Source organism: Anolis carolinensis, chromosome 5 (assembly GCF_035594765.1).
Source record: "Anolis carolinensis isolate JA03-04 chromosome 5, rAnoCar3.1.pri, whole genome shotgun sequence".
NCBI classification, from domain to species: domain Eukaryota; kingdom Metazoa; phylum Chordata; class Lepidosauria; order Squamata; family Dactyloidae; genus Anolis; species Anolis carolinensis.
This window is the reverse complement of record NC_085845.1, coordinates 169446390-169472230: the sequence shown is the minus strand read 5'-3', so window position 1 is coordinate 169472230 and position 25841 is coordinate 169446390. Positions and strand designations below refer to the sequence as shown.

The 25841-nt window shown below is 41.2% G+C and overlaps 1 protein-coding gene across 1 annotated transcript; it reads left to right on the top strand.

Moving 5' to 3' along the window:
• The first annotated feature begins 1181 nt into the window (after nucleotides 1-1181).
• Nucleotides 1182-25620, top strand: LOC100559134 (cytochrome P450 2D27). Its single transcript, XM_062982745.1, is given in 8 exon segments — nucleotides 1182-2234; nucleotides 5107-5430; nucleotides 11427-11592; nucleotides 12665-12828; nucleotides 17605-17824; nucleotides 18022-18209; nucleotides 22924-23065; nucleotides 24780-25620. Coding segments are annotated over 8 exon segments (1620 nt in total). The 5' UTR covers nucleotides 1182-1997; the 3' UTR covers nucleotides 24959-25620.
• Nucleotides 25621-25841: the final 221 nt, after the last annotated feature.

Sequence of the window (25841 nt, the reverse complement as noted above, 5' to 3'; positions counted from 1 at the left end):
AAAGATGAGTATATCCAATGTGTGAGTCTAGAACAGTGGTTCTCAACCTTCCTTTAATATAGTTCCTCATGCTGTGGTGACCCCCAACCATACAATTACTTTCGTTGCTACTTCATAACTGTAATTTTGCTACTATTATGAATCATAATGTAAATATCTGATATGCAGGATGTATTTTCATTCACTGAATCAAATTTGGAACAAATACCCGATATGACAAATTTGAATACTGGTGGGGTGGGGGGATTGATTTTGTCATTTGGGAGTTGTAGTTGCTGAGATTTATACTTCACCTACAATCAAAGAGCATTCGGAACTCTACCAACGATAGAATTGAGCCAAACTTGGCACACAGAAATCCCATGATCAATAGAAAATACTGGAAGAGTTTGGTGGGCACTGAACTTTGATTTTGAAGTTGTAGTTCACCTATATCCCGAGAGCACTATGGACTCAAACAATGATGTATCTGGACCAAATTTGGCTCGAATACTCAATATGCCCAAATTTGAACACTGGTGGGGTTTGGAGAAAATAGACCTTGACATTTGGAAGTTGTAGTTGCTAGGATTTATAGTTCACCTACATTTAAAGAGCTCATTGAACTCCACTAATGATAAAATTGGGCCAATCTTCCCACACAGAACCCCCATGACCAATATACTGGAGGGATTTGGGAGAAATTGACAGTAGTGTAATTTAGGGGAGTTGTAGTTCACCTACCTACGGACAGCCCTGTGAATTAATGTGTGCTTTCTGATGGTCTTTGGTGACCCCTCTGACACCCCCTTGTGACCCCTCAGGTTGAGAAAAGCTGGTCTAGAATCTTGTGACCATGAGTCCTAACTAGTTTGACTGATACAGAATCAATTAGTGTTGGCATTGAATACTTCCCTTAATCTTTTAATGGCTATTTTCCTTAAACAATGACTCCTAGGATACACCCTGGAAATAATATGTTATTTACCTGCTTATTAAATTGTTCACTGGCTTTTTTGTGTGTCAGGAGCGACTTGAGAAACTGCAGGTCACTTCTGGTGTGAGAGAATTGGCCATCTGCAAGCTTGTCTTTTAATGTTTTACCATCCTTGTGGGAGTCTTCTCTCATGTCCCTACATGGAACTGGAGCTGATAGAGGGAGCTCATCCTCGCTCTCCCCAGGTTGAATTTGAACTGGCAACCTTCAGGTCAGCAACACAGCCTTCAAGTCATCAGTCCTGCCACTATGCCACCAGGCTAATTATGTTAGACTAATATCCACAAGCTGGAAGTTTCCGTGATGTAAAATTTCCTGAACCCTAAACCCTTCATGTTATTAATTGAACCAATCATAGGCTATCAATTAGCCACAATTTCTATAGAAGCCTGGAGGGCAGAGATTAAAATTTTAAGTCTTGGAGAAAATAATCTCTCTACGTTCTCCTGTCAAAAGGTAATAATGCTGGAAATACTTTTGCTCACATACACATCCATACCCCATCTTTGCAGGAATAGGTTGGAGGTGGGTTAGATATGATTAACTATTATGCTGCTGCTTGATTGAACCATTATGACAGGTGACCCCTCTAAGGAAACAGGGCTAAGAGGAAAGCCTTAGATGTACTCTGATAAGCAAAACATCATGAGAATATTCCACAACTGTTTAAAGGGATATAATATTTTTATTCCACCCACCCTCCTCCAAAAATATACTAGCAGTTTAAACTGTACTCCTTCTACTAACTTCCTCATCTGAGGCATACTGATGGATAAGCAGTAAATGAGACTTATGCACTGGCAAAGTTAGCTTACCCAGATTGTGTTGAAATCTCATAATTGCGTGTTGTCCTCATATAATCATTCATTAGTTGCATTGTTAAAGCACCTCTGTTGAGCCATCCTATAAATAGAGGGCCACTGCACCAAGAACTTTGAGCATAAGAGATAAGGGAAGAGTATGAAAGCGTAGTAAAGGGTGGGACAAGTGCAATCTGCCCCATAAGGATTGATAAGGAAAGATGTGGACTTCGGTGGTCACGATCCCAACGTCTTTCTCTTGGCTGTGGAGCCAGGTTTGTTGGAACAACCTCACAATGTTGTTCATTTCTGTCAGTCTGCTTGCTCTTGCCCTGCTGTTGGATTCTATGAAGAGGAGGAAGAGATGTCGTCGCTATCCTCCAGGACCTACCCCTCTGCCTTTCATTGGGAACTTGCTAGAGATTGAAAGAAAAAATCCACACAACAGCATTCTACGTGTAAGTATTGGCGTACCCAGTTTTCCAAGCAAGAAATTACTATGTCTAAAATAGCTCAGGTAACATTTCTATAAAATAAAATAATAATTGTACTTCTACTATTTCAACCTCATAAATGAAGCATAACCTGTGTTATTTGGAACCAGCACTGAGGGCATTGCATTTTATGGAATATGACAGTCTTAACCTGATCCAGGATCTAGGAATGTTCATACCTTTGAAGATTATATAGAAAAGACTAGACCAACCACAGCAATGTGATGAGGATGTTACAGGAAAAGTATACTCTTTAGTAATTCATAATAATAATAACAATTTATTTGTACCCCGCCCTATCTCCCCATGGGGACTCAGGGCAGCTTCCAAAATAGTAACAGGCAAACATTCAATGACTATATAAACAAAAAACCATTAAAATGTTAAGCAAAAGACAATACTAAATATTGCATAATACAGGTAAGTTAAAATAAATAGGTGCATTAAAATTCATTAAAAGCAATTAAAAAAACAGCTGAGGTAAAGTTTCATATCAGTCCCCTTTTGTCTTCTCTCAGGCTTTTCCTGTTGATGCAGCCTAGAACAGTACTGGCCGTTTCAGCTGCAGCATCACATTGTTGGCTCATGTTCGGTTCATGGTCGACTAAGACTCCTTTCATAGAATTCTTGAGTTGGAAGGGACCTCTAAAGGCCATCTGGTCCAACCCCCTTCATTCTGCCTTCATGCGGGGAAAGCACAATAAAAGCATCCCCAACAGATGGCCATCCAATCTCAGCAAAAACAACAATAACAAGAATAACTATAATAATAAAGTTGGAAGAGACCACATGGGTCATCTAGTCCAACCCCTTCTGCCTTTATGCAGCCAATGCCTCTGACAGATTGCCACCAGCCTCAATAATAATAATAATAATAATAATAATAATAATAATAATAATAATAATAATGTAGAGTCTTGCTTATCCAACCTTTGCTCATCCAACGTTCTGTATTATCCAACGCAGTCTGCCTCCCACCCGGATCCTCAGCTGTTTCTCTAGACAGCAACACGCAGCGGGCCAACATGGCCAACAATAACACAAGTGCAGCCATGATCCTAAACAAGTGGTAGACTTGTTGTAAAACATGATGTTTTGGTGCTTAATTTGTAAAGTCATAATGTAATTTGACATTTAATAGGCTTTTCCTTAATCCCTCCTTATTATCCAACATTTTTGTTTATCCAATGTTCTGCTGGCCCATTTATGTTGGATAAGTAAGACTCTAAAAATAATAATAATGAGTTGGAAGAGACCCCTTGGGCCATCTAGTCCAGCCCCCTTCTGTCTTTATGCAGCCAAAGCACAACCAAAACACCCTTGACAGATGGTCACCCAGTCTCAATAATAATAATAAAATAGATATGGGGCTTCTTGTTTTTCTTGCAAAATACTTAACACAGCAATCCCCTTGAAAACTTTAAATATATTCCTTGAGATATATATTGGAGTGCCAATCCAATAGGGCAGATGTGTTCCACCTTCACCTTAACACTGTATCTATATTGCTCCTTGACATGAATGCTTTCTGAGGACCTTTCTATCTTTTGCTTCTCCCACTGGTTTACACTGTAAGATAAATTGTATTCTTTCTTATGTACATGTAACCTAATAGGACATGTGAGTGTGAATAAACAGTTCAGATATCCATACTATACTCCCAACACACATATGTGTAGAATTAGTCCACAAAAAACACATTGGAAATTATAAGTGTCTAATCCCCATAGTTACGTAGCTACAGAGTGATTCCTGGCCCAATATTTCCAGTGCCCATTTACTGGGCAGCAAGATTCTCCAACTCCTAATTCCATCTCTATCCAAAACCAGGGAACACATTTCAAAATGCAGCATTTCTAAGAAACACTGAAGTGATTTTTCAAAAAATAATAACAAAGCCTTCGGGCATTTTAAAAGAAGTGCTTTTGTTTTGAAACCAGAGGACCATCTTGGGTTTGAACAAGATTGTGGTAAGAGTAAATTATATCATGGATGTGCATACTGCCCAAGCCTGAATTAAATGACTTTTCATCTTTCCCAGAAAAAGAATTAACAGTTTGAGAATCTGCCCCTAATCCACAAAATTGATTGCAGAGTGGCCACATTTCTTCCATATCTTTGAGAGTTAGAGACATACTCCTTTTTTTATTGAAAGCTTGAGATCTGGGCCAAAATGGACACCAGGTGGCATATTTAGAATGTGGTGTAATATTCAGCTATTCGGGTGATATAAAAATCCCAACATAAGCTGAATTAGAAATGGGAACCATGCAGCTTTCCAAATGTTGTTGGGTTGCCTTTAATTGCTGGGATGGATTTAGGACAAATAAATATGACTATCTAAACTAACTGGACTCAGAAAGAGGGGGTGTTACCCAACGAGGCTTTAATTATTCTATCATTTATAGGTTCTTAATATCATTGCAGAGTTTCTGGATATTGTTGTCATCCAGAATGAGTTCACCTGTCTTTCTCTACTGCTTTCCCTTTTGTTTCTTCTTTTTGTAGAGTACCAGTTAATGAGAGGGAAAGATAAATAGCGACGACTTCACTGGTATGGATAGGAAAATATGTGATTCAATAGGGGAAGCTAGCTTTAGAAAAGGCAGACGGCATTCTTGGAAATCTCTGTCTTTTCTCTTTCTTTTCTTTAAATTTATATTGAAACTATCTTTGAAAAAGGATTATAAGCATGAAATACATTCAATCTTTTGGCTTTTACAATATATACTGGTTACATAGTTTGGGCTTCTCTGTGTTTTTCTTCTGTATTTTAAATTGATTTCCTCCCCTCTCCCGTTTTTCTTTCTTTCTTTCTTTCTTTTTTTTGCCACAGCTGGTGGAAAGATACGGACCAGTCTTATCACTTCAGGCTGAATGGAAACCTGTTGTAATAGTGAGTGGGTTCCAGACAATAAGGGAGGCACTGGGACAAAAAGCTGAGAACTTCACTGAGCGATTGTCAATACCCTTGATGTGCATAATAGGCCGTGGAAAGAACTGTGAAGGCAAGTCTTCCTTGTGCTGTGATGGAATCAACTATATATGGTTCAGCAAAGTGATTGACAAGTCCGTAGCTAAAATTGGTCTTAGCATAACAATATTTGTCATGGAGCCAGATCCCAGGGCTGAATTTCCAAGCCCTGAATCTGACTTCATAACATAAACAATCCTGCAAGCACCTGGCGGGAGAAGATAAAATGGGCCTGGGAACTCAGGGTTGAAAGTATAAACAATTATAATTGATGTAGTGTGTGGGAATGGTAGTAATGTGATCCAGGGGGTGGGATTTGATGACGATATTTGCGTGTGGTATTACGTTGCATCAGAAGTGATAAAATTAGATGTATGTAAACATTAGGTCATTCTCGACTTTTCCAAAGTCATGTATTCTTCAATAAAGATTGGATTTGAGAGCAGCTATCTTTGATCTGCGTTCAGACTGGTCCTTTGAAGTGAGCCTGACATTTAAGTCGAGAATCCAGTTCTCACCCTCCTGCGGAATTCGCAGTGAAGTGATAATGAGTGAAGAAGGAGATCAAAGCCCAAATGGGGCAGGGAGGCCTTTGCAAGGGGCCCGGCCGAAGAGAGAAGAGACGCTGCAAGCCATAGCTTCCTCTACGGGGTACCCCAGGCCGAACGGCGTGACCCAGAGGATTCCCAGGGGAGGAAGAGGCGTCTCTGCGGCTGCAGAAACCAGTTGGGGATCTGGAGGAAGTATGCCGGAGACCGTGGCCCTGCGGTTATCCATCCTGGAAACAAATTTATCCAGGCTGTCGGAAACCGTGGGGAGGTTGGTGCCACTATTGGAAGAGAATCTCCAAAAGGAGCCCATCCGATATGGCGCCGAGAGAGAGCCAAGTAAAGAAGGAGATTGGAGCCAGAGGGGCCAGCGAGCGTCAACGCAGAGTCCCGTGGCGGCAAGGGACGAGGGAGATGAGGAATACTGGCAGGAGCTGGAGTTCCGAGACAGAATGGCGCGCGAAGTGGAGCGCCAGCGAGCTCTGGGAACTCTGAGGCCGCCATCTCCAACAGAGCTCCCAACCCCCCGAATGGGCGTCGGGGTGGAAAGGCCACTGGGGCCAGGGATCGGGTCCAGTGGATTTGCAGACGAAGGCGGAGAGGAGCGGGGGATCCAGGAAGAGGAGGAGGAAGTGCCGTACGACGAGGAAAGGCGAGATGAGGGGGCTACAGCGAGGCCAGTATGCGGATGGGCGGAAGGGCCGACAGCGGCGGCAGACTTTCGGGAGCCGCGCAGAATGACCACCGGAGTGGGGCGCGGCGTGTTCCAAGGAGCCGCCCGAGGAAACCTGATGCAACCCTTCCCCATGCCTCCCAGACAGCATCAACGGGCCGCAGAATGGATGCCAAGAAGGGAAGATCTCAAACTGGAATACGGAGGGGAATCAGATGAACTGAACTTTTTTCTAATTAGCATCAGAGGATACATGGAAGACAATGCACACACATTCCCCTCCGAAGCAAGCAGGGTTCGAGCCATCGGCAACACACTAAAGCGAGGAGCAGCCAGCTGGTACGTGCAACTCCATGCCAGACACGACCCATGCCTGAGGTCAGTGCCCCGCTTCCTCGCCGCACTGGAAAACCGGTTCAGAGACCGGCTAGAGCAATTGAGGGCTCGAGACCAGCTGAAAGGAATAAAGCAGAGGGACAAAACAGTGCCCGAGTACGCAGAGGAATTCCTCCACCTCGCGGAAAGGGTACCAGAGTGGTCTGAAGTGACCAAAGTGGAGTTATTTAAAGAGGGACTACGCCCCGAGATTTTCAGCTGGGCAGCGCACAGAGATGACCCCGAAACGCTCCAGGGATGGATTCAACTAGCGGGGCGCGTCGAATCCACCCTGGCCCAAGTAAAGCGCTTCAGGAGCAGCAGCGGCCAGCAAAGACCGGTGGCGAGAGGTCGAGGAGAAACGAGGAAGCAGGAAAGACCCGGAGGGAGGCCGGGGATTCCCTCCAGAGGAGACGACAACAAACCTAAACCGGGATGCTTTGTATGTGGGAAGACGGGCCATCGAGCAGCAGAATGCTGGGCCCGGAAGGGGGAGCCGCCAAAACCCCCAAAGCCCAAGCCAGCAACCGGGAGGCGCGCGGAAGAGGAGGTGCAGGCCCCAGAATCTTCAGAAAAATTGGTGAGTCGGGACAAACGCATGATAGTAGTGCCAATCTGCCTCTCGGGGCTAGAGAATCGGGCCACCTGCAAGGCATTTGTGGATTGTGGTTGTTCTAGAAATATTATAACTCCGGAATTAGCAGGAGCGCTGAAATGCCAGCAGATGGCGCTTGACTCCCCAATTGCATTTTCGCAGCTAGATGGATCAGTCGCTGCTGGGGAAGTATCTACAAAGGAAATACGGGGGGTCCCATGTAAAATAGGCAAATGGGAAGGAAGAATATCCTTTGTAATAGCCCCTATTGCCACATACCACGTAATATTAGGGATACCATGGCTCGAACAGGCAAATCCTGAAGTAGATTGGAGAGGAAAGAGCCTAGCATTCAAAGAACAGCAGACGCAATGGGAGATAAGCAAAATTGCAGAAGAGGAGGACGAGGAAGATGAAGCAGGTGAGATAAACCCACAGCTATTGCCACCTGAATACAGAGACTTTGTGGATGTTTTCAATCAGAAAGAGGCCAGTAAATTGCCTCCCAAAAGGAATATAGAAGTAGAAATTGAAATAACCCCAGGAGCAAACTTACCAAAACCAAAAGTGTATCCCATGTCTGTGCAGGAGAAGGAGGAATTGAGGAAATATATTGATAAAAACCTGGCGCGAGGCTTCATTAAGCCATCCAACTCTCCTCTCGGGGCCCCAGTATTATTTAGGAGAAAGAAAGACAACTCCCTACGATTGTGCATTGATTATCGAAATTTAAACGCAATTACTAAGGACAATAAATACCCTATGCCCTTAGTAAAGGATTTAATTACCGTATTGAAGAAAGGGAGCATATTTACTAAACTGGATTTAATTGAAGCGTATCATAAATTAAGAATAAAACCGGAGGATACTTGGAAAACTGCATTTTCCTGCGCATTCGGCCATTTTGAATATAAAATTTTGCCTTTCGGTTTAAAAAATGGAGGCGGTTGCTTTATGCAGCTTATAAATGAAATACTACACCCATTGTTGTACAGAGGGGTATTCATATTCCTTGATGATATCTTGATCGTGAGTGAAGATAAGGAAAAGCACGTAAAATTGGTCCGGGAAGTTTTGCAGAGACTAAGGGAAGCAAAGCTGTACGCAAAACTGTCCAAATGTGAATTTAATAAAACTCAAATTGACTTTCTGGGGTATCGGATATCTCCAGAAGGGCTAGCTATGGATCCAGCTAAAGTATCAGATGTGAAAGAATGGGGAGTGCCTCAAACAAGGAGGCAATTGCAATCATTCCTGGGGTTTGCAAATTTTTACAGACCCTTCATAAAAGGCTTCGCGCAAATAACCGCACCCCTTACTGAACTTTTAAAAACAAAAGGGAAAGGGGAGACAGCAAAAGTAAAAGCTCCTGGCGCCAGACTAAGTTGGACGCCAGAATGCCAAAAGGCATTCGAAACCCTAAAAGAATGCTTCACAGAAGGACCCATCCTAAAACACCCCGATATCAGGAGCCCTTTCATAATCCATTGCGATGCCTCAGACTGTGCATACGGGGCAGTACTATTGCAAAAAGATCAAAATGGGAACTTAAAACCCTGTGGATATTTGTCCCGGAAGTTCAGCGAAACTGAAAAAAGTTGGCCAATATGGGAAAAAGAGGCATTAGCCATATTAAAAGCCTTAGAATGCTGGCGACACTTCCTCGAAGGAAGCGGAATCCCATTTGAAATTTGGTCTGACCATAAGAACCTCCAGTATTTAAAATCTCCTAGAAAATTATCTCCCAAACAAATTAGATGGGCGCAATACTTCAGCAGATTCGATTTCCAATTAAAGTTTTTTCAAGGGAAGCAGAATGTCTTGGCAGATGCTCTTTCACGCATGCCTCAACACGAAGGCATAACCACAGCAAAAGAGGGGACAATATTCTCTGACAAACAATGGGGCTTAGCTGTCAGGACAAGAGCACAAACCCAAAAGGAGAACACGGCTTTTGTTGAACTCGGCGGGGAAGATAATTGGGGAAATGAACTGAAACAGTCTTATGAAGGAGATCAATGGATCGCATCCAACGCAGAAAAGGGGGAGCAGAAGGGGGGATTTTGGTTTGTAAACAAGAAACTGTATATCCCAGCAATATTAAGGATTAAGATTTTGCATCGTTTTCACAACAACCAGAGCGCTGGTCATACAGGAATTACAAAAACAACAAAGGCAATAGCAAAACATTGTTGGTGGCCAGGAATGAGGAAGGACATAAAGAATCATGTTGTTCAATGTGATGATTGTGCCAGAAATAAATCGAGAGGAGGGAAGCCTATGGGATTATTACAAACGGTAGCGGAACCTACCAGACCTTGGGAATGTGTAGCTATGGACTTTGTGGGGGAACTGCCGGTTAGCAAAGGACATCGTTATATTTGGACAGTATTAGACCTGTTTTCTAAACAGGCCCACTTTATAGCGCTGACGAAACTACCATCGGCCGAGAAACTAGCTGAACTGTACATAAATCATATTTACAAACTGCATGGATGTCCCAGTAGAGTGGTCAGTGACAGAGGAGTACAATTCACAGCAAGATTTTGGGAAAAATTCTTGGAAATGCTAGGAGCAGAAAGGAGTCTAAGTTCTGCTTTTCACCCCATGACAAACGGGGCGGTAGAACGTACTCAGCAGACGCTTGGGCAGTTCCTTCGAATGTACTCTAACATGAGACAAAATGACTGGTCTAGGTGGTTGGCTTTTGCGGAACTAGCTTTTAATTCGACTATACATTCAGCAACAAATAAAACCCCCTTTGAAGTAGTTTACGGGTATGAAATACAGCCTTTACCCCAGTTGCCAAGATGGACAGAAAATGAGGAAACAGAGGCAGGGAAATGGAAAACGCAAATGCTAGAATGCTGGAGTCAAGTGACTGCATCCTTAAAGGAAGCACACAAAAAGTATAAAGCGTTCGCAGACAGAAAGAGGGTGGAAGGCGATAAATTAGATAAAGGAGATCTAGTGTGGTTAAGTACCCAAAACATCAAATTGGGGCTACCTTCAAGAAAACTGAGCCCCAAATATATTGGACCATTCAGAATACAGGGTGTTATCAATGAAGTAACTTTCCAGTTGGCATTGCCAAAAAGTTTAGGGAAAATACACCCCGTATTCCATCGCAGCTTACTGAAAAAGTATATGGGGACTTTGGACAAAATGGACACATAGAGTTATTGTTTGATTTGTTTCAGAACTATGATGAAAGAAGAACCGAAGAGGAGGACGAAGAAAACGAGGGCGCCATGTCATGGAGCCAGATCCCAGGGCTGAATTTCCAAGCCCTGAATCTGACTTCATAACATAAACAATCCTGCAAGCACCTGGCGGGAGAAGATAAAATGGGCCTGGGAACTCAGGGTTGAAAGTATAAACAATTATAATTGATGTAGTGTGTGGGAATGGTAGTAATGTGATCCAGGGGGTGGGATTTGATGACGATATTTGCGTGTGGTATTACGTTGCATCAGAAGTGATAAAATTAGATGTATGTAAACATTAGGTCATTCTCGACTTTTCCAAAGTCATGTATTCTTCAATAAAGATTGGATTTGAGAGCAGCTATCTTTGATCTGCGTTCAGACTGGTCCTTTGAAGTGAGCCTGACAAATATTGGTAGGCACATAGGTGGTAACAAGGGGGCAGGCCTGTAAGGGGGGGGGGGGTTAGGGGTTCAACCCCCCGCCTGAAAATTTTCAGGTTAAAAAAAAACCTGGTTAACTCATGAATTTTGACTAGTTAACCAAAGCCCCATGCTAAGTTTATGAGATGCAAAAAATTAAGAGTCCCTCCAGGCACTATCTCACCAGTTGACAATTGCAAGGGGGCATCATCAAAAACAATATGACTTATAGCACAGGGAATGACAAGAATTGGTACATCGCTCTCGTTGACTCAAAAAATTAAGAGTAATTCCTAACCTGTCATTTGGAATATTAGAACAAAACACAGAGATGATTTTAAAGAAAAGGTTCACTGAATAATTTTATGTCTTTTAGGAGTCCTTATGGCCTCAGGTGATAATGGCTGGAAGGAGCAGAGAAGATTCTGTGTCTCCAACCTGAAAAGCCTTGGAATGGGGAAGAAAACACTTGAAAAGAGAGTGTGTGAAGAAGCTGGATATTTGTGTGCTGAGTTGAAATCAAAAGAAGGTACAACTTATTCTTGTGGACAAGGGGATGATTTGGGGTGAATCGAAGAGAGAAACATAGTTCTTATGCTTATGCTGGCAATAGGGAGGGATAATTATGATTTTGAGCCATAGTGATGAAGAAGGAGGCCACATATGATTGGTGATATTTATAACAAAGGAAACAATGGAAAATGGCAAAATTGAGTTTCTTAAAACTTTTTTTTTCAAAAAGTGATGGTCTTTGAAGGAATGCATATGAAGCCTTTGGACAATAAACTTCTAGTACAATAAGTGAATATAGGTGAATGCAGTGATGACTGGAACAGCCTTGGTGTATGAGTTTGGACTGTGTTGTTTTTAATAACTGTTTTAATGTTGTGATGTTTTAATTTCTTGTTTTTAACATATATGATATTTATTATATGACATCAAATTGCCTATCGGTGAGATTGTTCTGAGTCCCCTTCGGGGTGACAAGGGAGTATACAAATGTACCGTGTTTCCCCGAAAATAAGACAGTGTCTTATATTATTTTTTACTCCCAAAGATGTGCTAGGTCTTATTTTCAGGGGATGTCTTATTTTTCCATGAAGAAGAATTCACATTTATTGTTGAACAAAAAAATGAAAATTTATTCTATACTGTACAGTAGTTTTCATCACAAACCAACATAACCAAACCAGACAAACTGTGATTCCTGTCAAGAATTTCTTGTTATTACCATTATTTCCATGTACAACTTGTATGTACATTTACCAATCCTGCATGCTACGGTGTTTTGTTTGGCGGGCGCCGGGAATGCTTCCAAACAAAAACTTTGCTAGGTCTTACTTTCGAGGGAGGCCTTATATTTAGCAATTCAGCAAAACCTCTGCTAGGTCTTATTTTTTGGGGATATCTTATTTTCGGGAAAAAAGGGTAGTAAATACATAAATAATAAATTAATAGGGGAATTCAGGTTAATGTTTACTTGTTTGGATTTGTTGTTGCGATTGTGTCTGAATAATACTTTGTTTTTGTGGAATCAGTCCACCAAAAACTCTTGGACAGTGATTGCACAACTTTTATTCATTGTTCTTTATTTCATATAGGTTTTCCTTTTGATCCACATGACTTCATCTACACTGCAGTTGGCAATATTATCTGTACATTAGCATTTGGTGATCGCTTTGAATACCACAGTAAAAACTTCCTGTCACTTCTGCATTCAACTGAAGAAATCATGCAGGGAGCAACCAATAGCTTGCCTCTGGTATTTTTCTGAGTTTGATTGATTAAAGGGGAATGGCTACCTGAGATTTGGCTGACATCCAGGTCACCAAAGTGGTCTGTCTGAATCAGTGTTTCACCACTGTCAAGACATAGATTATAACTAGTAATGTTGTGCTTTTATATGGAATTGCTGTTTGTTTTGTGTAGTTTCATTTTTGTCGTCTCATTTTCGTATTTGGCTCCCGCTAACAAAAATGGGCCGCCTATATGACACCACCAACTTTTTAAATGTTTGGGTCTTCTCCAGAGTACTATTGTTATGAATAATAATATTATTAATATTAACACCAATTGGTACACATCAGATGTAATGGGGAAGCACTCCTCTCCCAGACTCAGCTTAGGATCCCAGAATAACTATTGTTATTTGTATTAATATTATTATTAACACCCATTGGTACACATCAGCTGTAATGAGAAAGCAGCCCTCTGTCAGTACCTGCTTATTACTGCGGGGACAAAATGAAAGGAAACGAAAGTAAGTATGATGACTGTGCGGCTTTCATTTTCATCTCACCTCTCGTTTCCTACGAAAATGTTGTCATTTGTTTTGGGTAGACGAATGGTAAAAATGAAATGATAGCACGAAGGAAACAAAGGAAGAATTTTCACGCACATCTCTAACACATGCCTACATTAACGTGCACATGCTAACCTACAAACAATTACAGAGACAGTTCTAACAACTCATACTCATTGCCTGTTGATTTCAACCCTTTAGATCAGGGCTGCCAAACACATTCCCATCGGAGAGCACAGCAGCCTTATGGCTGTCTTCAAAGGGCTGTTGAATCAATGGACAGAAATTCCATGGCTATCGATAAATAAACAAACTATAATTTATTTATTTACATAGTAGATGATTCTATAACAATTTGGGCCCCCAGTTGTTAAAGGACATTTTAAACATTAGACATCATATCCAAAAACCTTGTATCTGAATCCAAAGCTACTATCCTGATTAAACAGAACAAACAGAAGCCTTCCAGTTGTTACTATATCACAACTCCCATCAGCTCTAGCCACGTCAAATGATGAGGCATACAGGAGTTGTAGTCCAGCATCTGGAGAGCCACATAAAAAACCATGGAGGGCTGGATTTGGCTTGCAGGCCTAGAGTTGGACACTTGTGCTTTAGATATATATAACTTAACCACACTTCTATTTTTAATAATATTCATGTGATTCACATATCCTACAGTTTATGTTTGCCCCCATCATTGTTATTTATTTACTTCATATTTCTACCCCGTTCTATCTTGCACCAAAGGGGACTCAGAGTGGCTTACAATTTTGACAGTCATTCAATTCCACATTACATACAAAGCAAACAAATACAACACATTTAGCATTAAAATCAAAATAATACATATAAATATAATTAAAACTGTTGAAACATAGCACCTAATCCCGCAATCTTCATCCATGCTGCTTCGTTTGTCCATCTCATCTAATTCATAGGTCTTGGTGAAATATTCATCTATGAGAAGAATCGTCTATGTGCAGTTGTCCCAATGGATAATTGGTCCTTCCATTTCTGCACATAGATGATTCTCACTGCAGTTATCATATATTGTAGAAATCTTCCATGTTATTTTTCTAGTTGATTTTCCAACATTTTCAACAAATAATACTCAGGTTTTATCATGATTTTTACCTTAACAATTTCTTCCAGCATCTTATGTATTTGAGTCCAGTATTTCTTTTTGCATCGTCCTATGTATTTGAATCCCGCCAGACCACCATATATGTTAAAATGTCCCAACATTTTTTCACATTTCCAAAATTTACTAGAACTGCCTTTGTACATCATAGAAAGTCTCTCTGATGTGCCACCTTCCAGAACAACATTGATGATTATAATGACCTATGCTAGTGGAGATCAGCATGGGAATGGAGATAAAACAGATGTTGTCAAAAGCGTTACACAAATGGATTATTACATGATTGCTATAATCATCATTAACAATTTTAACAGTGATAGTGATGTTGAGGAATAGGATGAGAAATGGGAATAAAATATAGATATGGATGCTGTGCATGAGTATGAAGAGATAAATATTTAAAAACTTTCTCCCACCATGTGATGTATTTTCAAGCAAACTATCTGTTATTGGAAACATTCTCAAGGCAAAGTTGCACATAGAGCTCACACTGTGCATGAAAGACAGGAATTTCCTCTGGAGCACCATGTTCTTTCCAGATGGGACAATAAGGCACTACATCTAGATGAAGTTGGAGGTAGAGGCTGTTGGGATCCTAGTTGTTATACTTGGGCTTGCAGAGCTGGCACTGCAATAGTGAGTTGATTCACATGATCTTGAAGAGCTTGGCTCTCTTGAAGCAAAGCCTTTACTACTAAGGAGGAGTTGTTGGACAGGAAGCAACCTGTCCCACTTTCAACGTTGAAGTAGAACTCAGCGTGCCCAAAGTTCAAATACCATAGGAAGAGAATGTGATGTCCCATGGGCCATGGAGTTCTGATCCCAGCGCCATCGTGGTTGATGATGACGAAAACATGGGTTTTTTGCCGGCTCAGCAAGAGACGGAATTTTTCCAGATGCCTGTTGTTGATGATTCTACCCAAGAGCCTATTAAAAAAGACCTTGAGCAGGCCTTTCCCACTGCCTCCCCCCCCCTTTTGCTAGGAAACAGTCCTATGCTACGAGTCAGGGTGAAAAAGAACAGTTTCGGAGAAGCTTGAGATTAGCAGCTAAACAAGACGTTAATTAGCTATGTTCCCCTGGGAAATTCTAGGGAGGAACGCATCTGGAGGGAGATGTGTTTCGCTTCTCTTTCCCTTGGGAAACGAAGCTCTGGACACCTGCTTTGCAGGAAGATGGGACTTAGTTAAAAGTGCCCGACACGGAGGATTCCGTGCGGAGTCAACAGATCAGCTTCAGGAGTGATTTCGTGTTTCCAGCCAAGTGTGGACTTCGTAAAGTCTGCAACTCCAGTTTCCTTGCCTTGCCTTGCCTTGCCTTGCCTAGCCAAGTATTCAAGAACTATCTTGCCGTGCTTCCAGCCTTGGACCTTGTTTCTAGTATCAAGCCTTGTTCCCAGTTCTTGCCGTGGACTTACTTTGAACTTTGGAAAGATCTTTGGACGTTTCCCCACTCTATTGTTTGTAAATAGAGTGTGTTTTGGTTTGGAATTACAACTTTGGACTCTAATATAAAATATTGGACAATATATTTTTGGACTATATTTGACCTTCCCTGAAAGGTCTTTTATTGGCCTACATTTCCTACTTGTTTTTATTATTCTTACATATCTCCTTAATAAAGATATTAGATAGTTTTTGGCCTCCGTGTGTCGGTTCTTAGTGCTCCGTTGTCTTGGGCATGACAGAGAAGTGTAATGGATTAGCCTACCTTGCAGGGTTGGTGTGTAAAAGCAATTCAAGGCCTTGCTTGAAAAAGCTAAGCCAGGAAGGGAGCCAGAGTGATCAGGCTAATTCATGTATAGAAGTGCAATCTGATTGGTTGATGAAATTGGAGGGAGTTGCATAGCAACAGGAGTTGGGCAGAGCCAGAGAGACAGTAAGAGCTTTTCAGCCAAAGAATTAGTGAGATAGGGTTTGGTGTTTGTAGAGTTAGGAAGTGGAATTTAGAGGGAGGGAGGAAGGAAGGAAGGAAGAAAGAGGAGTTTGGGAACTGTTATTGAGAAACCTCTTTGAGGGAAAGTTTAATTAGCCTTCAGGGAGAAGTGCTAAGAACTGTAGTGAGCCTCTAAATGTAGAGTGCATGTGTTTAGAGACCTCTGGAGGACAGGATTCAAAGGTTTAAAAGCCTGTTTTTACTTCTTGTGAGTGAATATATTTTTCTAGAAACTCAAGTTAAAAGAACCACTCTGTGTTACAGCAAAGCCTGTTATTTTATTGAAACCAATACGCAACATTACTATACAAATAAGCATCATATTTTCCGTTTTACTTCACCTCAAGTGTTCATGTGTTTTCCTGTTAATCATAATAAAGAGGTGGCCTGCCTGCTTATCTAACCATTGCTCTATTAGACAGGGTTTCCCTCCATCTTTGAGTCTCTCTGCATGCTGGCTGTGTTGAGTGGTGGCACATATATGTTCTAAATGGTGGTAGCAAAAGTACAATAAAATATAATTGGTGGCAGCAAGGAAATAAAAATAATATATTTTGATGGCAGCTCGGCCACGTCCTCGCAAGAGTCAGGCTGCTGCAGTTGTTGTTATTCCCCTCTTTCCACTGACTCAGATGCTGGGCATGGTAGCCCTTCATCTTCTTCGGTATTGCAGACCCTGACAAATCATAACTCAGAACAGAGTCCAAACAACCAAGGTAGCAGAGTCAGCAAACAGTTCAAGAGTTATAAATGCAGTATTATTATTATATTTATTTATACCCCGCTTTATCTCCCCAAAGAGGTCTCACAGTACCTACAATAGCTGAGTCTGGAGTCACCCAAGAGGGGAACCAAAATATTTTTTCCCAGTAATCTGATTGGAGAGAGCTGTGTGCTAGTAAAACCCACATTCCAACAAGTATTTAAAGAGTGCATTTCACATCTGTGTGCACAAAACCTTTAACTGTATTGATGGAGGGTGGTCTGTGCTAAGTTTTAATTTAATTAATGTTAAAATATGAATCAATCAATTTTCAAAGCATTCTCCTTCCCTCCTTCCCTCCCTCTCCTGCCCCTTTTTTTCTATTTCTTTATTTGGACCCTTTTTCTTACCTCAAGTATGCCTTGCCACATTCATACTATACTACAATACTACATAGCTGTATCTCACAAATATGAGCATTATGCAGCACTGCACCATTTACATTTTCATTATCTATTTCTTTAATGTCCTTCAGGCCGAAGGGAACACAGAGACCAGTTTCAATGAAGAAAACCTCATTCACGTTCTTTTTGACATATTTGTGGCAGGCGCTGAAACCACATCTGCCACTCTCACCTGGGGGCTTCTTTTCATGGTCCTTCATCCTGAAGTTCAGAGTGAGTAACCATTTTTAAGGGAAATTTGCAGCCTACTTGACATATGGATAGATGAGCCATAAAAAATACCCTTCTTCCAAGAAATATATATATTTCTCTACTCAGAAATAAATTTTATGGGTTTCTATAGTGCTTGTTCCCAAACTATGGAGAATAGGATCACAGCCTAATAATGCTACATGAATTAATCTTTTTAGAAAGAGTCCATGAAGAAGTTGATACAGTGATTGGTGGAGTGAAATCAGTCACGATGGAGGACTGGTCAAATCTACCGTATACTACCGCCGTGATCCATGAAATTCAGCGTAATGCTGATATTGTACCCGTTACATTTCCTTATGTGGCATGCAATGATACTGAAGTTGGTGGGTTTGTCATCCCTAAGGTAGAGTCCTTGATTTTTATTTTAAAATCACAGTTGCAAAATCAAAGTTTGATTGATGCTTGATGCCTGCAATGAGCCAGAAACAACATTCAACTAAATTTCCTGAGAGCACTAAATAGACTAGAATTCATATGGGGATATTGTATTTATGCATCCATTACAAACTGGGTATGGCGGCACTCAAATATGTATTTCCTTGGAAGTGTTATAGGATATTAGAACAGCTTAGATAATGCAGAATTGTTTTTGACCAAGAAGAATCACCGAAAGTTTATATATTTGATTGATTGATTGATTTCTATGCCACCATTTAATGGGCTGTGTTGCATTTGCAATGTAGCTTTGCAGAATGCAGAGGGTTCAAGCCCTCTGCCTGTTGTGTTTGTTTGGCCTTCTGCTGCGCCAAAGCACTGCATCTCCCATCATTCCCGGACCCCTCTCGGTATAAAGAGAAGGCTGTTCTCCCTCCATTTTGGCAAGTGCAGCAACGTTACTGTTCATTCTCTGGGTTCAATCCGTTCTGTCACAAAAACATGGCAAAACTTTATTACACTGCCAAAACTTTGTCTTTGCACAAGGGACATCGTCCTATAAATAAATAGCACATTATGGTTTGTTGAGTCGCCACCAATTTAACAGAGTTTCAGCTACAAAAACAAAGTTTCTGAAGTAGAACAATGACTTTCAAAGTAAAGAAAACCCAATGAAACAGTTTCAAACACTTTCAAACCAGGAACAGATTTCTGTAATTATTAAAAATGTTTTTATATAGACTATGAAAATTTGCCAAAAATCAGTGCATAAGTGAAATGTTCTGAAATTTGGTGAGCTAACAGTGGTAACCGTGTTCTACCACTGTAGCAAGTTTCATCAGGATAGCTCAAAAAATGAGGGCGGGAGAATCCCCTAAATTTCCCCCCATCAGTGCTGTTTTACGCTGTTGTGCATGCGTGTCCTCCATTAATGAATTAATTACGAATATTCTGAAGTTTTGGAAAGTTTTGAACTTTTTGACTTCAAAATTCAGAAATGACTTTAGAAACGAAGCACTAATAGACCCTACTTTCAAATAGAGTTTAGAGCCATTTTTTTCTGGATTGCACATACCTAGTAAGTATAAAGTACAATAAAAAACAATTTAAAAAAACAATTACAACTTCACCTGTTGGATGAGACTGGAATAAATGTGTTTCTTGCAAAAGGCCACAGTGAACAATTTTTCTCCCTGGGGTCCAAATAAGAGTGAAAAAGAATTCACCTGGATCCGATAGCGGTCCCATCTACACTGGCATACAATGCAGTTTGGTAATGCAGCTTAACAGCACTTAGCTGCATCATATGGCAGTGTACACTCATAAAATGCAATTAAATACAGTCAGACTGCTTTCTGAAACTGCATTGCATGGCAGTGTAGATGGGGTCGGTGTCTATAAAAGGATTTTTAAATTTTGTCTCAATGCTCATTGTACACTCACAGCATTAGTTTGTATCGTTTTTTGTTTTTGTTTTTTTGAGAAATAAAACACGTTTTGTTTTTTGCATTTGACAATGTTGGGAAAACTGGCAGCATCAACAGGTTTTTTTGTGTCAGGAGCAACTTGAGTTGCTTCTGGAGTGAGAGAATTGGCCGTCTGCAAGGACGTTGCCCAGGGGACACCCGGATGTTTTTGATGTTTTTACCATCCTTGTGGGAGGCTTCTCTCATATCCCCACATGGAGTTGGAGCTGATAGAAGGAGCTCATCCGCACTCTCCCCGGGTGGGATTCGAGTCCGGCAGCTTTCAGGTCAGCAACCCAACCTTCAAGTCACTTAGTCCACTACGCCATCTGGGGGCTCCGGGATCAACAGTTCACCTTGGGGTTCACATGCTTCACAAATGGCACACTTTCCCCATTCTTGATTTCATGAACTTGTTAAACCGGGTGTGGGTCAAACTTTTCCCATGTGAAATCTCAAACTGGAGAGTCCATTAAGCTAAACAACAATTGCCAAATATTAGCTTCTGCTGCCAACTATCCAGGGAGGAGCAGAATCATTGCAAAGCCATGGCCCTCATTCTCAGTTTAAGGACTTCATCACACTAGAGCCTCTACCCACTTTAAATCTAGTTGTTGCCTCTTGCAGAATTCTCGGGTTTGGAGTTCAGTGAGGCTCAGGACTTCTCTGGCTAAACATTTTAAAGGCTGCTCCTCCAAACTACAAGTCCCAGAATTCTGCAGGATACAGCAACTAGATTTAAAGTTGATAAATGCTCTGTGATGAAGAAATCTCTGTAAAATGACGCTGTCATCAATATTATGAAATTACACAGATGGCAAAGAATCACTTTCCCCTTGACTTTCTCTGCCAAAACTGGGCTGGAATTTTCAAAGTAGTTTCTCTTTGTGTTTTTTCCAGGAAAAAAATGTACAATTTTCATAAAATGCGGAGAATTTGATGAAACAAAAAGAGAAATCCAACTCCATTTGATGATAGAGTATAGAAAAATTAATTTCTTTATGCACACTTTAAATGCACTGAATTAAAAGTAAACATTTTTGCTTTGTTGTATGTGAATTTGCACAAGTTGCATTGGGTTTGGAATACATTTTGCTCTCTTTGTTGAGATACTGAGCCTGATTTCCCCACTCCATGATCTCACCATGGTCCTTCAAAGTCCAAGAGCACCATGGTCCTTCAGAGTCCTAAAAGCAGAAGTGTGAGAAAAGGAAAACTAGTATTGTGTGAGAACTGGGTGGTATTGTCACACAGCCTCCCGTGTTGTCCCACTTGCCAGCTCTACCCTCCTTCACCCACGGAGCTGGCATGGCATGCCACCGATTTTAGCCCTGTGTGACGAGGTCCTTATATCTGCCATGTGTAAGTTGAGTTGCTCAAGGGCTTAAAAATACTAGGTACACAAATACTTGCACTATTAGCAATTTGCACTGAGCAATCATAATTTTGAGAAAAGTACACTGTTATTTACACACTTTTGAAAAAGTAATATTTTAAAAATTGGGAAGCTGTGAGTTCCCAGATATAAAATCTCTCTAGCCGGTCTCCAGCCATTCCTGAATAGTCTTGAATTGTGAAAAGGTCCTATCCACACACACAAAAATCCCTCAAAGTGTATAAAACCATTACGTATCTGTAGCCAGGACCCTGACCAGAAAATTACTTTCATGCTAGATCGCCAATGTCACAAAAGTGTAAGTTAAAAGGAGCGGATAACCCATAATTTTGTGACCATCAACACTGAGAAAGTTTCCCTTCTATTTTGTGTTTTATTTTTGTTTTTTACTGTTGTTTGACTTTGTACTGTATTTTAATATGTGGGAAGCTGCTCTGGGTCCCCGTTGTAGGAGAAAAGCGGCATATAAATGAAGGCTACCACACCTATCCTTCTCCAGGGTTGCAAGGACTCTGTTGCTCTTATTCCTGGGAAACCGGTGACCACCGTTCCTCCTCCCCCACACAACATCAATGGATCTCCCTCCTCCCGCCCCGGGCCACACCCTCCAGGGGAGCAGACTCAATGGAAATATCATTAAAAGGTCCTAGTCAACTCTCTAAAATCAGAGAGCCGCAGAGGTTCTTATCTTGGCTAGTGTCTGAGCATAGAGATGGGACGGAACTATCAGGGGAACTAGGTGGGCTAAACAAAGTCAAGGTTTGTGGGCGGGAAACAATGGTGGATTGGACGAGAGTACCTAAATGAAAATTTAGGGGAGGAAAGGACCTACACAGGGAATTATGCGCCTTATTTTCCCTGGGTCTAATTGGAGCTTGGCAATATGGTACCAGGTTGGCTATAAGAGGGTGAATCCGGGGGTCCACAAATACCCCATGAATTCAGCCGGGGCCTAAGTGCCCACAGCTCTTCAATTATGAAACTGTCCTCAAAAGTAATGAGGCGTATAGAGCGGTCATAAGATTGAAATTCCTTATATAGCCAAGTGATGGTCTTGATGTCCTCACTGTAGAAGAACATGTGGGTCAAGAATAGGGCTCCACAGTCACCTATATCCACCGCCAGGACACCACACCTGGAAGACAATCATACTCGGACAATGAGGGATCACCTAAGTATTTCCCAAGCCATTGCAGGTACAGCCTATTTGCCCGCCATTGTTTTCTGCTGACTCAAACAGAAATAAGACTACCAACATAAAGCAGATGTCAAAACACTGAACAAGTCTCTAGGACAGAGCTTCCCAAACATTTAATACTGGTGCCCAAATTTTTAGACATGCATCATTTCGCAACACAGTCATTCGATGTTACTAACAAACTAGAGGTTAAACCAACCCCTTATAAGAGATACAGACACATACATAAAGTGTCATAATGAAATGTATGAGAGTCCAAAATATCTCTAGAAAATCTTTCATTTATATTTTTATAAAGGATTTATTGCTTATTTCACAGACTCAGAGGTGACCCGTTCTGTTCACATGGCACACCTACAAAGTGCAGGCGACACATTAAGATGTAGTGATACACAATTTGGAAAGCTGTGCTCTAGAATAGCAAGTCATCAAAACAATGTGTTTCTATTCCCCTCACAAACTGCTATTTAGAAGGACCATTAATGTTTCCAACAAACCTCTTGCATTGAAATGGTACTCTGGAAATACAGACAGCTGTGTTGATTAGATTCTATTGTGACAAAAGAGACATATGATATTATTACCACACAATACTAACCTTTTTGTTTCTATCCCATATTAGGAGACAGCGGTCATTTATCATTTGTCTTCTGCGTTGAAGGATGAAACCATGTGGGAGAAGCCACATGAATTTTATCCCGAGCACTTCCTCGATGCAAATGGGCAGTTTGTCAAGCGAGAGGCCTTCATCCCTTATTCTTCAGGTAAATTCAAAAGAAGGATGGTTGCGATAGGTAAAGGTTTCCCCTGACGTTAAGTCCAGTTGTGACCGACTCTGGGGGTTGGTGCTCATCTCCATTTCTAAGCCGAAGAGCTGGCATTGTCCATAGACACCTCCAAGGTCATGTGGCTGGCATGAGTGCATGGAGCGCCGTTACCTTCCCGCCGGAGCGGTACCTATTGATCTACTCACATTTGCATGTTTTCGAACTGCTATGTTGGCAGGAGCTGGGGCTAACAGCGGGCACTCATTCCACTCCCGGGATTTGAACCTGGCATCTTTCGGTCCGCAAGTTCAGCAGCTCAGCGCTTTAACACACTGTGCCATGTTGAGATATAGGGGGGGGGGGGATTAAATTGGTGCTATGGTAGGTGGCCCACTTTCACAGGGCTCAAAGGCACAGGATGTGAAGCAGAAAATTAAATTTTAGTACCTGAGAAAATGCCTCTTTGGAAAATCACCCATAAAGTTACACTGGAAGACATAGTTTCCTAGAGAGGTGTTATCTCTAAGGACCCTTCTACAGATGCATTAAAACCTGAGAGGAAATAGATTAAAAGAGGGAATGGCTAAATGATGTATAACCAAAGTGCAGGAGGAATCAGGATGAATCAAATTAAGGGTTAGAAAACATGTGTTTAACAGTTGCCCTTTAAACCCAATTCTTCCTGAGAAACATACACCTTTCCATGCCTGTGTATACCAGCAGTCATGGGAAATGTGTGCTTTCCTTCCCTCCCCCATGTGTGGAATTTTCCACCACATGCGTTTCTGAAAAGCCTGAAACAAATGATCAACTGATCAGCTATCAAACAGAGACACAGGTGGCTCAGGGAAGCACAAGTGGAAAGCAAATACAATTATCTAAAATTCTGTCTTTTACTCTTTGTAATGTTAAACAGAGCTTGAGTTAACAATTGAGGGAAGATAGAGATCTGAGGAAAGTTTCTTTTTAAATAATTCCATTATGTGCAGGACCTCATATGTGCATATGCTTTTAGGACTTTTAAGCAGAGGCTGGATGGCCATCTGTTGGGGGGTGCTTTGAATGCAATTTTCCTGCTTTTTGGCAGGGGGTTGGACTGGATGGCCCATGAGGTCTCTTCCAACTCTGTGATTCTATGATTCTATATTCACATCTTTAGAGTGAAGGAGTGAATTTTTTTAAAAAAAACTTCCACTGGATGTCTATCATGTGCCCTCCACCTTAAACTTCTTCAAAAAACAGCTGTGAGGATGGCAGAGGACTATGCAGCAGGACTGACAGGGCTGTGTTATCCCTAGTTCTCAAGCACATCTCTGTGGTCAACTTTCAGTAGAAATTGAACATAGAATCTCATTGCTGGATTAGCTTCCTAAAGAGTCTATTAATCAATTCCACAATCAAAGGCACAAAAGTTAAACTCACAGTAGAGAACCAATTGTATTTATTGGTGTTACAAAGATTTAAGATAGTGTTATTCAAGTTATGAAATCCAAGATAATTTTTTTCATGATTAGTTGCTTTGAGAAGAAAGAGTATTCTGTATATCATGGTGGTAAGATTGCATCTTGGAGGTGGCATATGGCACCTATGACCTCACTTTTGTGGCTTCAAAGCATCCAAAATGAAACTAAGAGGGAGGATAGGAAATTGATTCTATAGTGTCCTTTGTTTTGTTCTCATGTACATAATATTCCATTTCCATTTCCCATAGGTCGCCATGCTTGTTTTTGAGAACCTTTGGCTAAAATGGAGCTCTTCATCTTCTTCACTAGCCTTATGCAACATTTTACTTTTTATATTCCTGAAAATGCCCCTAGACCCTCAGAGGAAAGGATATTTAGAATAACAGTGTTCCCATTACCATTCCAGATCTTAGCATTTCCCAGATAATGATCAAAATCCTGTGATGTTGCATGTATCACAATATTTTGGCACATGGAATTGCCCTACAGCTTCCCCATCACCAGCCCCAAGAGTCACCCTGCCCTTCTGATAGACCTTCCCCCAGCTATTCGATTATTGGGAAAGAACGGAGAGGATCTGAGAAGCATTTCATGATGCTCCCATCACTAAATTCAAAGACATCTTATGCTAAGGTCGGCAGGGGTTTTGTGGACCTCTGAGCAGATGATGTCACCAGTCTGCATCTATGGGAACAGAGTAAGATACTTCTCTGATCATCTCTAGTTTCTACCAGCAGTGGATAAGGTTTGGTTTCAGAATAACACAGTGAATCCTGGGGATACTTTAGTTGTTGTAGAGGGAGGAAGGGAATATCGGTGACCTCTACATCGATCAAAGAACTACATACAAAAATATAACTGTAGTTATTTATCTGTTAAAGTTAACAATATTAAAGGGTAGTAAAATATGTGCAGTGGTTTTTCTAATAAATAACATTAGAAAATGTGTGCTTGGGCCATGCTGGGCATATAAGGTAAGTCACACTCTTAGCCTCAGAGAAGCATGCAGACAACCTCATTTGGAATACATTCTTAAATTATTTCCTGGGGCAAATTACACTTGTTTGACCGTGAGTCACACTCTCTCAGGCTCAGTGGAAGTTTTGTCATCACCTCCCTTCCTAAAATATGTTTTATTACATTGATTGCCCCCCTTGAATGGTGAAGAGGTGCTGACCATGGCTTTCAGGATTTGTTTTGTTTTGGGTTTTTTTGGGGGGGGGGGTTGCCTCATTTTAGCTTCATGCTGGGTCTTTTTATAGCCTAACCATTTAATGCAGGTACGGACTTCCCTCCAGCTCCTGTTGTTC